Here is a 12,607-nt window from a genome sequence, read left to right as displayed (position 1 = left end):
GTGGTGGCCGAGTGTAATCCTCAAGTTGGTTGATCCATGGACAGTCTTTCAAAGGCTTACTGTTCCACCAGCTGACTGGCGCAGTACGATCATCTGTAATAACTACAGAAGTGAGATTTGGCACAACACACAGCCAGTGTACATCAACAACTACCAAGTGCTCTCTTAATTTTTCTCTTGACAACTCACAGTGATGAAGAATCTCGCTGTCGGAAGTTTTCCTGACTCCACAACCTATTTCTTGAGATGTCTGTGCAAGAAGCTGGCAATCGTCCACTTGAGTTTGAGGATTTAATGCACTCTCGGTAGATGGATGAAAATGCATGTTATTTTTAGTACAGAATTTCCGCCAGTGTTCTTGTGGAGACCACTGTGTCTGATATTGTACGGCATCAGCAGAAAAATATCCTGCAAGACTGGAACCGTTTCTTTACATACAAGCAGCTGTTAAACTGAGGCATGAATTTCATGATTACTATGTTTGACTATGGAAACAAAATTAGTCTGCAGGCATGAGTGGCAAGTGATGCCTGTTTATTTATTAAAGTACCATCAATGTAGTAACGCACGTTACAGAAGATAACAGGATGTACCGCAGGAATCGAAATTGTTAACAAATATCGAAGTGAACTTTAGCTACAATATCAACACATAATTTCACACTAAGTGTGAAGCAATGAACAAACAGAGGCCACAAGTTTTGACACCTGCTTCTGAAGCCAACTACCAGTGCTCGGCTGGGAAACCGTTCGTGGGCCTCACGCTGATCGGCTTCACCTTGAGCCTGTCGGAGTCTTGGAGGCGCCGGCTCTTGCGCTCCTTGTACTTGTGGTAGAGCCACGTGGTCGCCTGGGTTCCGTACTCGAGCACGTTCAGAAACGACACACCGATCCATATGCCGATGAAACCGCCCAGGTACGAGAACAACTCGATTTGCTGCGCCATGATGTAATTTATACAAATGGGTTATACGGACCCTGCGATGATAACCAGAGTATCGAAACAGAACCCTAAAAAATAAAGAAAAAGATATTTTCACCCACTGGAACTGAACCAGAAGGTTAGTTATTTCTTTAAACTCTGAAATAAAACCGAAAAGGAAACAAACGCTGTCCTGTCTACGTTCTTTCTGTATCCATGTCTTCAGTGCACTTTGATCTAACTCTAACATGAACGTCAACCCAACTCGCCATATTATCACAGTTATTGGTTCAAGTTAATTTCAGTATTTACAGCAAAAGCTCGTTAATTCGAAGTAGCCGCCGCGATCGGTCCAGCAATGTATCGAAAGCAATATGTAACACATCCCGCTAATTCACACTGAGAACCGCACCGCCACCGATAATTCGAACTCCGCGTTATCGTGGATGAGGACGGTGCTAGTGCGCGACTACGGCGTCGCCGCGCGGCCCGCGCAGCGTTGCTTTTTCCACCTGCGGCCCTTTGTTTGGGCTTCAGTGGAGAGAGACGCGTTTGCGCCTGGCCATGCATGGCCAACGCCTCTGTTGCAGGCCGCTCCTCTCCCGTGTGGTTCCGTACAAAGCTCAGGGGCGATAAAATCGGCGCCGTATGTGCGAGGGAAAGCCTGTGTGGGTGAGCCGGCGGAGGCGGCTCAATCTCGCGTGCTCGAGCGGGGACGGCGGGGCGGAGGAGTTTCTCCTGCGGCGACGGCGCGGCGATACGGGCGCCGTATCTTGAAAGCGATCTGCGGCGTGGTCGAAGTGTGCGCCCGCGTTTGCGATGTTTGCAGAGTGCGCGTATTGCCGGCAGCTTCGTATGCGATGTGCTCTCCACGTTTCGTAGCGAGAGCTGTACCAACGTCACTTCGCTCGCTTCTACTACCGCGATTCCTCGCACCATCGTTTTTCAGCGAGTTTCAGCGGTCATCGAGTGAGATGTCATGTTTACCTGTGCTCGCGTGGCACCGTACTGGTTAATTTAGTTAGTAAGCGAATGTTTACAAGATTATAAAGCCGGTAAAACTACTATCCTAACTTCGTATAGCTATCTACTAATTTGCCAGCGCAACCGATGCTTCGCTTTTCGGGCGAAACTGCGACAATTTTTTTCTCCGCGCCAGTCGATGGATGGGCCTGGATTCGTGCGGCTGCTGGGTGGATGTGGCGGATGTTCCTGTGTCGAGGCTTCAGCGACGTCGTTCGTAGTGAAGTACTCTTTTCTTTTTATTAGCTAGTGTTTTCACAGTGTCCTCTTTTGCATGGAGTAGGGGCGCAAATTTTGAATTCTTGGTAAGAGTAGTAAACGTACCGGCTTTGTCTGGGTCTGGCGGTTCCCCGTTAGGCCTAGGTGGTAGGCGGGACCTATTAGGTAGGCCTATTTAATTCTCTCGGCTAGCTCTTCGAAGTGATTCTTACATGTGGTAGGGAGTGCTAAATTTTTATTTTTGTTTGGGTAACCGTCGAGGTCGGCTTTGCTGGAGTGATTTGGCGGACTTGATCATGGAGCCTAGGTACCTAGGCCTAGCGATGAAACCGAAGAAAGGGAAGGCCGCGGGGGACGGGGAGCAAGTGCAGTGTGACGAGCGCCTGCGCTGGTGCTTCATCGACGAGACCAGTCTCCAGAGTTTAGCAGACGCGGAGGGGTCTAGCTTTACGTGCATGCTGTGCGAGGGTGTTCGGGAAGCAGTGCGAAAACTGGAAGGAACTTGGGCAGCCAAGTTCGAAGAGCTTAAAGCAGACCTGAGGGAGGAGCGGGGGAAGCGGGTAGCACTGCAGGCGAAAGTCGACGATTTGGTCAAGGTGGAAGCGGTCCAGGCCGCGCAATTAGTAAGGACAGTGACCGAGCTTGCAGAAGAGAAGGAAAGGAGCGCAGAACTGGAAAGGCGGCTAGATGCACTTGAGACGCGGGCAGCGGAGAATTATGGGTCGAGACATCAAGCCGGTGGCAAAAGCCCAGCCCAGTAGGTGGCAAAGCCCAGGGTAGACCCTACAGGCGAAGTGGGATGCAGGAAGGCAGTGCAAGCGGTCGTCGGCTCGCCGCCGGGAAATAGTGAAGCAGCGCAACACGCCCCGAATGAGGCAACGCTGCAGCCACAGGGGCGCCAGCGGGTGCGATGAGAGGAGGGGAACAAGCTAACTCCAAAGGAATGAGGTCACAATGATAAGAGGCAGCATAATCTGGAAGTTAGGAGGGAAAAAGGGAATGCCCTAGTACTTATTGGTGGTGACTCAAATATGAGGAGGTGCAAAAGAGCTATAATGGAGCGTGCAAAGGGTGATAAGCGGCTAGCAGTCGGGACGTTCCCAGACAGGGCAATGGACGCAGTACTGAGAGAAACAAAAAGCGAGCTTTCTGGAAATGTTGCAAAGCGCAATTTGGTAGTGGCAGCTGCGGGGCTAAATGATGTCTTGAATGGCGAAGCAGCAAAAGTAGTGGAAAGATTAGCGGAGGGAGTTGACCATCTAAGGGCGATAGCACAGCAAGTCCAGATCGTGGTATGCACAGTGCCGGAGGTGCAAGGACGGAACAGAGGAATTACGAAGGACGTTGTGGCTGTTAATCGTGAGATAAGAAAGCCAAGCCAGGAGAAAGGCTTTGAAGTGGCAGACATAAACAGAGAAGTGCATAGAGCAGGCTTTGGCGGAGGCTTTACACGAAATGGCATCCACTTTATGGAAGGCCAGGAGCCGAGATCGGCTGGCGCCTGGCAGGTCGGGCAGTAGCTTTTTTAGGGGGTCCACTGCGCCTCAGGACGTAGGGGTAGGTAGGAACAATGTAGAAAGTGCAACAATAGAGGCTGACGCCAATAAGATGGCCACTAGGAGCTCCAGGAAGAAAACTACAAAAAACAAATTTAACACCAGGATCAGGTACATAAAAACATGCAAGGCGGTAGAAAGAGTGCGAAGTGATTAGAAATAGAACAGCAGTTAAACGACGAAGAAGTAGGTGTATACGCGCTATGCGAAACACATCTCAGGGATCTAGAAGGCCCACCGTTTATTGAGGGCTACGTCTGGGAAGGGAGCAACAGAACAATAACGGAGAGGAAGGGATGACGTGTAGGTGAGCTGATACATCAAAGAACAAATTGCAGAAGAATAAAATTGCTAATAACATGTCTGGGTATCAGGTACAATTGCCGGTAAAGAGACATGGCTAGGAGTATTTTATTTGGGGACAGGGGACAAATGCAGGCAAGAGAACAAGGATCTAGTGAAGTGTCTCAATGACGATATAAAGCAGTTTGGAGAAGGTGCCGATATTTGTCTGCTGGGTGACATGAATGGCCACATCGAGGATCTGGATGGATACACAGATTGTAACGGGAAGTTGATGCTAGACTTCTGTGAGCGACACAACCTACCTATAGTAAATAGAGAAACTAAGTGCGAGGGACAAATCCCGTGGGAATCCCGTAACAGGCAAACGACCATTGACTTAAGCTATTGGCGGCGAGGAGTTACAGAGTCGCCATCTATCGGAAGTTCCTCGCTGGCGTAGTATGAGGGATCACGCGACGCGCTCCTCATAGGTTTTGCTGTCAGCGCTCACTGAAAACACCACGCGCGAGCTCTCCCGGATATTTCTGTAAGTACTTTCGAAACGAGAGAAGCTTTTTAATGTACAAACAATAATCTTGGGCAAACTGAAAGCACAGAATCGTTTACAGACGCTATCTCTTTACCGAATACGTACAGTGAACGCCACTGCGCGCGGTCGCCGCGTTGGAGTCTCCCGAACTAGCTTCTTGCGTGAAAGATAGGCAAACGCTGAGAGCAAACTATGTTAAATATGTCCTTATAGTGTTTGTATAACTAAATTGAGGGTAACAGAATGAAGCTTCAATGCAGCGATCGCACATATTCGCAGCGACCGACTGCGCGTCTGCATGCTTGTCCGCGCACTGTTTCGCTTTCGCCGCATGCGCGTTTTCGCACCGTGCCATGAGCTTTAGGCCGCAGAATATGGGCATTTGACAGTATACAAGCAACCATTGTTGCGTGGGCGCTATCAGAGCTGTTCAAAAACAATTTCATTGTAGAGACTTCGACGCCCATGGAGACTGTGATGTGCCGTCGCGACGATTCAATCTTATTTTTTTCGTCTAAATTCTTGGACGTTTCAATATTATTTCTCGAGTTCCGTCGCACTGTATGTTTATCGGTGTTCTCAATGTGCGATTTCCGGCTGCTTCTTTTTTGTAATCCAGTTCATTAATTCAGACCACGAACATGACCATATGCCATGCTTTTTTTTAAATGTGCTTCTTACCGCTCCCTTTCCACTCCAGTGAACTTGCCAGTATCTATAGCATCGACAAGTTAAAGATTAAATTAAATTATAGGGTTTTACGTGCCAAAACCACTTTCTTATTATGAGGCACGCCGTAGTCGAAGACTTCGGAAATTTGGACCACCTGGGGTTCATTAACGTGCACCTAAATCTAAGCACACGAGTGTTTTCGCATTTCGCCCCCATCGAAATGCGGCCGCCGTGGCCGGGATTCGATCCCGCGACCTCGTGCTCAGCAGCCCAACACCACATCGACAAGTTCATAGAGCAAACCGTCATGACCTTAGTCAGGCAGCGGACTCGGCGAGCGTCTCGGTGCGCATTTTCCGAACATCGCAGACCCGGCGCCGTAGCAGAAATCTTCCTCGCGTCTGTGCTTGTTGCATACGCGAGCTGTAGCCGATGACTGTTTGCCGGTTTTATATTTTGCGAGTCAAGCTTCACGCAACTCCTTGTCCTGCGGCTACGTGTGAATAAGACACTGCGGCACCGAGCAGTAGCCTACCATGTTGCGCGCCTTCAAAAGCAGCTATGCACTACCTATTGTAGTGCTTTCAAGCGTTGTAAAGGAGACACTCGAAGCGGGAAAATCTCGCCACTAAATGACCGCAGCGTACGAGGGAATTTAAACTCTCGTTTTCAGCTCGCTTCGGCGCTCTCGAAGCAGCCGACGCGGCCGCTATGTCCACGTGATCCCTAATAGCACGTCACGCCGACGGTGGCGCCAGCTTTTCCAGTGGTGGAGCTCGAGGCCAATAGCAAGCTCGCAATAATAGAAATAGACGAAGAGGGAAAGCACCGCCTCGGAAGTGATCATAAGCGTATTAGTCTACAGTTGGGAGCCCTGCTCAAAAGATAAATGCAGGGAAATCTAAAAGAGTATGCAAAAGTAAATAACGAACAAATAGCTCAAATAGCGGCCGGCATAGCGGAAGCAATAGAGAAACATCCCATGGAACAGCGGGATTTTAATCAGTTAGAACTAATAATTAGTATAAAAATAAAAGAAGTAAAAGGAGTACACCGCTGGAGAGGAAAGAGGAAGCCACGAAGCTGGTGGAATAAGGAAATTAGGGAGGCCATCGAACAACGACGGTTGGCATAACGGGAACACAGAGAAGCAAAGAGGGCGCAGTTATCTGAAGAGGAAATAGGCCTAAAATAGGAATCTTATCGACAAAATGAAACAAGTGCAGGTCCTCGTCCAGGCTAAAATAAAGCAGTCCTCTTATCGTTGGCTGACTGAAGTTCGCGATGCAATTAAAGGAGGGTCGAGAAAATTCTGGAACTGTATAAGCTGGCTGGGTAAAGCGAATCACAGAAAGCAGGAACAGATTCATGATGCCGAGGGAAATTGTTTAGAGGGAGATGACGCTGTAAACTACATTGGTTCAGTTATAGCTGAGTCATTTAGGAAAGACGATAGGGTAATCGCCCCAAATGAGGAAGCAACACAGTATAGCACAATAGAAAACAGCTTAGAACTGACCAATCATAACTGAAAAAAGGCGGAAGCAAATGTTCCAAAAGGCACGTCCAGAGGGTTAGACGAAATTCCAATCAAATTAATGAACTTGGCCCAAGAAGCAAGGAAAGCGTTGTAGACAGCCATTACAAATAAGCGAATTCTGCACAGCTGAAACCAGTCAAATGAATTTGATTTATAAAGGGAAATGCAATAAGACGAACATAAAATCTTTCCGACCAATTACGATAACATCAGTTATATATAGGCTGACAATGCAGGCGATGAAATAAAATTGCAGTCATGGGTAGAAAGTAATAGAATACTCGGAGAACTTCAGAACGGGTTCAGAAGTGGTAGGCGCTTAGATGATAGCCTGTTCGTGCTTACCCAGTGCATAGAAAATGCTAAGGCGGAAAATAGGCCTCTGTATTTAGCCTTCCTGGACATAAGCGGTGCACACTACAATGTGAACAGGGAACTCCTGTGGAACATATTAAAAGATGAAGGTATCGGTCATGAGGTAATTGATTTTCTACAGGAAATATATCGAGAAAATAATGTTGAAATAACATGGGAAGGAATTAAGAGCACGACAACTATTGAGGTGCACAAAGGATTAAGGCAAGGTTGTCTTCTGTCACCGCTGCTGTTCATGCTTTATATGATAAGTATGGAAAGAAGGCTACAATGAAGCAATCTATGGGGCGTAATCTGTCGTACAGATTAGGCGGAAATGTTGTTGAGCAACGACTACCGGGTTTAATGTATGCGGACGATATTGTACTGTTAGCAGATAGCCAGGAAGATTTGCAAACTCTGGTAAATTACTGTGGAGACGAAAGAGACAGTCAAGGTTTCAGTTTTAGTGCATCTAAGTCCGGTGGGATGTTTTTCAACGATACAACAGATCAGGAGCTTACAATACAAGGCCATGAAATACCCGAGTGGCCGAATACAAATATCTCGGGGTATGGATAAACAAAGGGCATAGCAAAAGGGCGAAGAAATGCCGGGATAATGAAACATAGGGAATTGTGGGGTACAACAGGTATGAGGTACTGAGAGGTATTTGGAAGGGAGTAATGGTGCCGGGGCTTACTTTCGGGAATGCGGTCCTGTGTTTTAGGGCAGAGGTTCAGTCGAGACTAGAAGTAAATCAGAGAGCTGTGGGAAGATTAGCACTCGGTGCCCACGGGAAAACCACAAACGAAGCAGTACAGGGGGATATGGGCTGGGCATCGTTCTAAGCACGGGAAGCTCAGAGTAAAATCCTATACGAAAGACGCCTGAGGAAATTGGACGATAACAGGTGGGCAGCTAAGGTATTTAAATACCTATACAGAAAGAGCGTTGACTAACAATGGCGGAAAATAACTAGGAAGCTAACCAGTAAGTATGCCAGACACGAGGACGAAGAAAGACAGAGCATTAAACGACAGGTTAAAAACGCGGAAGGTAAAAATTGGTTAAGTTCAATGGAAAAGAAGCATAGTGTTGAACTATATCGAGACTGGAAACAACAGATCAGGAAGGAAGCGTTTTATGATAACTCAAGAGGCAGTGCCCTTCTCTTTGAAGCTAGGTCAGGATGTCTTAGAACGCGAAGCTATAAAAAGAAATTTAACGAAGAAGAAAACACATGTACTGTGTGCGGTAAATCTGTAGAAACAATAGAACACCTCATACTAAAATTTTATGGTATCCATCCCGATGTCGATGCGGGTTGTTGTGCCATTGCCACCAGCCCGGATTCCGAATCTACAAGATGCAGAATTTATCCTGCGAACGCCCTTTGGACAAACCCGGGGCTGCGCCGAAAGGCACAGCGCCCTAATTCTCCCTTGACAAGTCCAGATGCTGAGCAGTCAGGCAGCGGCGTCCCCGGAGAAGCATCGGCAAGCGACATGTCCAAACGTGCAACAAAGTGCTAGACATCCCGGCGCCGTATTTCCTTTTCCCTGGAGGTCACCGCGCACGGCAACTTCGAAGCGGGTGGCCAGCGCGGTCGCTGGTTTGACCTCTCGGACGACCGTCGAGTGCTGGCTTTGTATTGGGCCGTTTGAGTAACAATCGTTTCTCGAGGCTTTATAAGTCCCGACGCCGCCGCCTGGAAAACCGGATCCACCGACCCACCGGGAGCCGAGTGCCGCTCTCGAGTGGAGTGAGATGTGTCACGCGTTGCAGTCTCACCGGACGTCGCCGAGCGGGAACAGTCGCGTTTGCTGTGAGCTCTCGGTCCCCGTGCCTATCCGATCTTGTCCTGTATAATGACCTGTATATAGTGTGTAAAGTCCGTTTCGTTATTGTCACCGGCGCCTGACTCGGAGTCTTCGCTGCCAACGCTCTGTCACGAAACGGGTGACGAGCGCTACGGGACCACCTCAAAGTCGTAATAGTGGTGGCAGCGGTGCAAAGTCGCAACAGGGTACAGTCAAGCTTCCTGAGGCCCTAGGGGTCAAAGATAACAATAGCAATGTAAATAAACATGCTGTGGAAATTAGCAAAAAGCGATTGGAGGATTGGTGGCACAAAAGCAGAGAGGTGACATAAGGTTAAAAGTGTAGGAAGACGTATTTAAAGAAAATGGCGAATTTTAATAACTTACAACACGGCTAAAAAAAAAAAAAAAGCTGAGCATGGTGGCAACTGCCATCACGCCGTTTCAAAGGGGACGCTCCTACCTTCCATCCATCCATCCATGGTGCAAGAGCCATGTCGACGTCGGATCGCGTTGGCCGCGTCCGGTTACGCTGGCTGCGCAACAGTGAAGCGCTGTAGTGAACACTGAACAGCGCTGCAGCGCCCGTGCTTAGAAGTATAGATGTCGTTGTTCACGCCAACTTGACGTAGCGTGTGTGCGCGTGTGCTCACGCCTCGTCGGACCATGGACGACCGCACGCCAAGTTTCGTCCTACAGTCCCTTGATAATTTGAAAGTAGCGGCACTCTTTGAACTCTGCCGCCGCCGCGCGACCTCCACGTCTCCTCCTTGCCCCTTGCCCATTCCCCCGCGGCTACCAGTTTTGCCCCGTTTTTCTGCACGACGATTGGTCTCCCTGCCGTTGTCCCTGGAAACGCGCGGATCTTGAGTTTTGCTTGTGTTTTTCTTTTTCGTTCGCGCCATTTTCCTCCAGAGCACGGCTGGCTCGGCGCTTTAGCTAGGCGTAGCGAACGTTGTACGCTGCGTTTCCTGCTCTATGTGCTAGCGCTATGCCGGGTTGTTGCGCATATAACTGCAGCAAGAAGCCTGAAGATGGTTATGCCGTTTTTATGATACCACAAGGAAAGCGTGACTGCTTGCGCAGGAAGCACTGGCTGCATGACATTGGCCGAAATAACTTTGTTCCGACAAAGAACAGCGTTGTTTGTGAGCTGAGGCGTCTTTCTTACAGCTCGTAGCAAAGCATCCCGCAATATAACTGCGAGTCGGCCTAGTTGGAACAGATTCATTCATCTTAAGACTTTTTGTGCGCGAACAAACAGCGACGAAGAATAGGGGTAACCCAAGGACGAGCGCTTTCTAACAACTGGTTTTATTTTTGAAGAACTACCTGCTTAAATACCCACAGATCTGCGCGATCTAGTCAACAGAGCACGCCTATAGCGCATATGATACCCGCAGATCTGCGCGATCAAGTCAAGAGAGCACGTCAATATTACATATAACACTTGTGATAGCATTTGAGATTGCATTTTTTGAGCAAGTTGATAGGTTGAGAAAGGCTGGGTACCCGCTCGCTGTGATGCTGGCGTCGTGCGCTAGACTAATGAAAGAACTTAAAAAGGATAAAGGACAATGCACAAAGAATCAAAGGCAGAAGGATGTAGCTTCCAAGGTTTCAGTGATTCCGTATGTGCACGGCCTTTCACACAGACTTAAAAAGGTGGCTGGTAGTTATGCAGTAAAGTGGTATTTTCGGCAAAAACAAAATAGGTAGTGTGTGTTCTAAGGTTAAAAAGAAGTTCGAATGTAAGGATGATGTAAAGAAAGAATGTAGTGTTAAACATCCGCGCAAGAACCAATTTGTTGATTGCGCGAAGAACGTTATGTATCAGATTCCTATGACGTGTGGTCATGTGTACGTAGGGCAGACTGCGAGACGCATTAACACGAGGTTAAGGGAGCACTTGTCTAGTCTGAAAGGTCGCCCAGTACGCATTTGGCAATGCATTGCCAAGAACATGATTGCTCCCCTTGTCTTAGTAGCACAGACATTTTGTATAGGCATAGGAATCAAACCGCTAGGGAAATTGTGGAAGCACACTGGATTGAAAAACAAAAAGAAAAATGCATCAGCCATCCTTCTGTTTCATTGTTAGAAAAAGAAAATTCGCTTCTATGATCGCATCTTTAACGCATTTTATTGTAAGTGGTTAATGTTTTATGCACCTTGCTGTTTTTAGGTTGACCGGGTGGCTTTTGTCCACGTCCTTTTATCACAAGTTTTAAGTATAAACCCCATGCAAGCGATCTTGCACGCGACAGCGACAGGCGACGCGATGGAGATGGCTGTCGCGTTCGCTCGTCGCCTACAAGTTGCACCCCATGCGAGCGATGACTTCGAGCGACGTCTCCCCAGTGTTGCCGGTATGAGGGCAGCAATATAGGCGCCGAAACTAGCGTGACGCGTGCTTTATTAACTTAAGTTGATGTATTTTACTGTAAAAAGCAGCATAAAATATTTCTGAAAGTCTTGCAGTAGGTTCTTATCCTCGCACCTATAAAAATTCAATCGTTTGCTCGTTCCGTGCGACAATCGGAAGTACTGGAGTTACGTACATCCAGTTCCGGCTTTGCGCTATTGGCTAGTCGCTCATAGCACTTCCGGGCGACGAGCGACGAATTCTAGATTTGCAAAACCGAGCGACCGCGCGACAAGACCGAGCGATCTGTTCAAGCGACGGCCTGATCCGTCGCGCAAACCCGTCGCTCGTCGCTGTCGCGCACAAAATCGCGCTAATGGGGTTTAGCCTTTATATGTAATATTGACGTGCTCTCTTGACTTGGTCGCGCAGATCTGCGGGTATCATATGCGCTATAGGCGTGCTCTGTTGACTAGATCGCGCAGATATGTGGGTATATAAGCAGGTAGTTCTTCAAAAATAAAACCAGTTGTTAGAAAGCGCTCGTCCTTGTGTTGTCCCCATCCTTCGTCCCTGTTTGTTCGCGCACAAAAAGTTTTAAGATGCATCCCGTAATGCTGCATTTATTTTTCATTCTTCCGGCCTGCTTACCAGTGTTTTTGTTGCGGTTGTCCTCAGTATGCTTAATATTCTGGGGCTCCATCACCTCGCACGTCGCTAACTGTTGTTATTCAGTCGGAAGTGCAGCATTATAGATTCTGCTTTGTGCCCTGAAAAAATTTGTGGCAAGTATACCCGTGGTAATGCAGGTGATGAGGCTTAGCTAGTCAACATAGAGTTCTTTTTCTGTTTTAAGGCGAAAGCCTTTAGATCTCTATATTTCAAGGTCGCTTTGTAAACTGGAAGTATCACGTGACCCAAGGAAGGTCAGAGGTGACCCAAAGCATGTCCACCCCTGCATAAGAGAATGATTACCCAAGGTAATTAATGAATCATTAGTGATTAACATAAGGTGGATTAGGGAGGATTAAGGTTGGTTAGAGTGTATTAAGGAAGATTAAGGTGGATTAGAGTGCATTAAGAAGGATTAAGATGCACTAATAAAGATTAAGGTGGGTGGGGGAGGATTAAGGCGGATTATGGTGGATAAAGGTGAAGGATTGATGAAAGGGCATTAAGAACTATTAGGGTGGATTAGGGCGCATGAACAAGGATTAGGGAGGATTAAGGTGGATAAAGGAAGATTAAGGTAAATTATGGTTGATACAGGAGGATTAAGACCGATTAGGAAGGATTAGGG

The 12,607-nt window shown here is 47.8% G+C and overlaps 1 protein-coding gene across 2 annotated transcripts in view; it reads right to left on the bottom strand.

Annotated features, from left to right (window-relative positions):
- Positions 1 to 499: 499 nt before the first annotated feature.
- LOC142557840 (bile acid-sensitive ion channel-like) overlaps positions 500 to 12,607 on the bottom strand; it is a 292,552-nt gene continuing 280,444 nt past the window's right edge. Inside the window, exon 13 of one of the 2 annotated variants that reach the window (XM_075670040.1) lies at positions 500 to 936. In XM_075670040.1, coding sequence (XP_075526155.1) covers positions 724 to 936 — 213 coding nt within the window. In that variant the 3' untranslated portion in view covers positions 500 to 723. The remainder of the gene's footprint in view (positions 937 to 12,607) is intronic. The other variant, XM_075670041.1, reaches the window with a different exon arrangement.

This window comes from Dermacentor variabilis, chromosome 9 (assembly GCF_050947875.1).
Source record: "Dermacentor variabilis isolate Ectoservices chromosome 9, ASM5094787v1, whole genome shotgun sequence".
In the NCBI taxonomy this organism is placed as follows: domain Eukaryota; kingdom Metazoa; phylum Arthropoda; class Arachnida; order Ixodida; family Ixodidae; genus Dermacentor; species Dermacentor variabilis.
The sequence above is the reverse complement of the archived record's forward strand: the minus strand, read 5'-3'. Positions and strand labels throughout refer to the sequence as shown.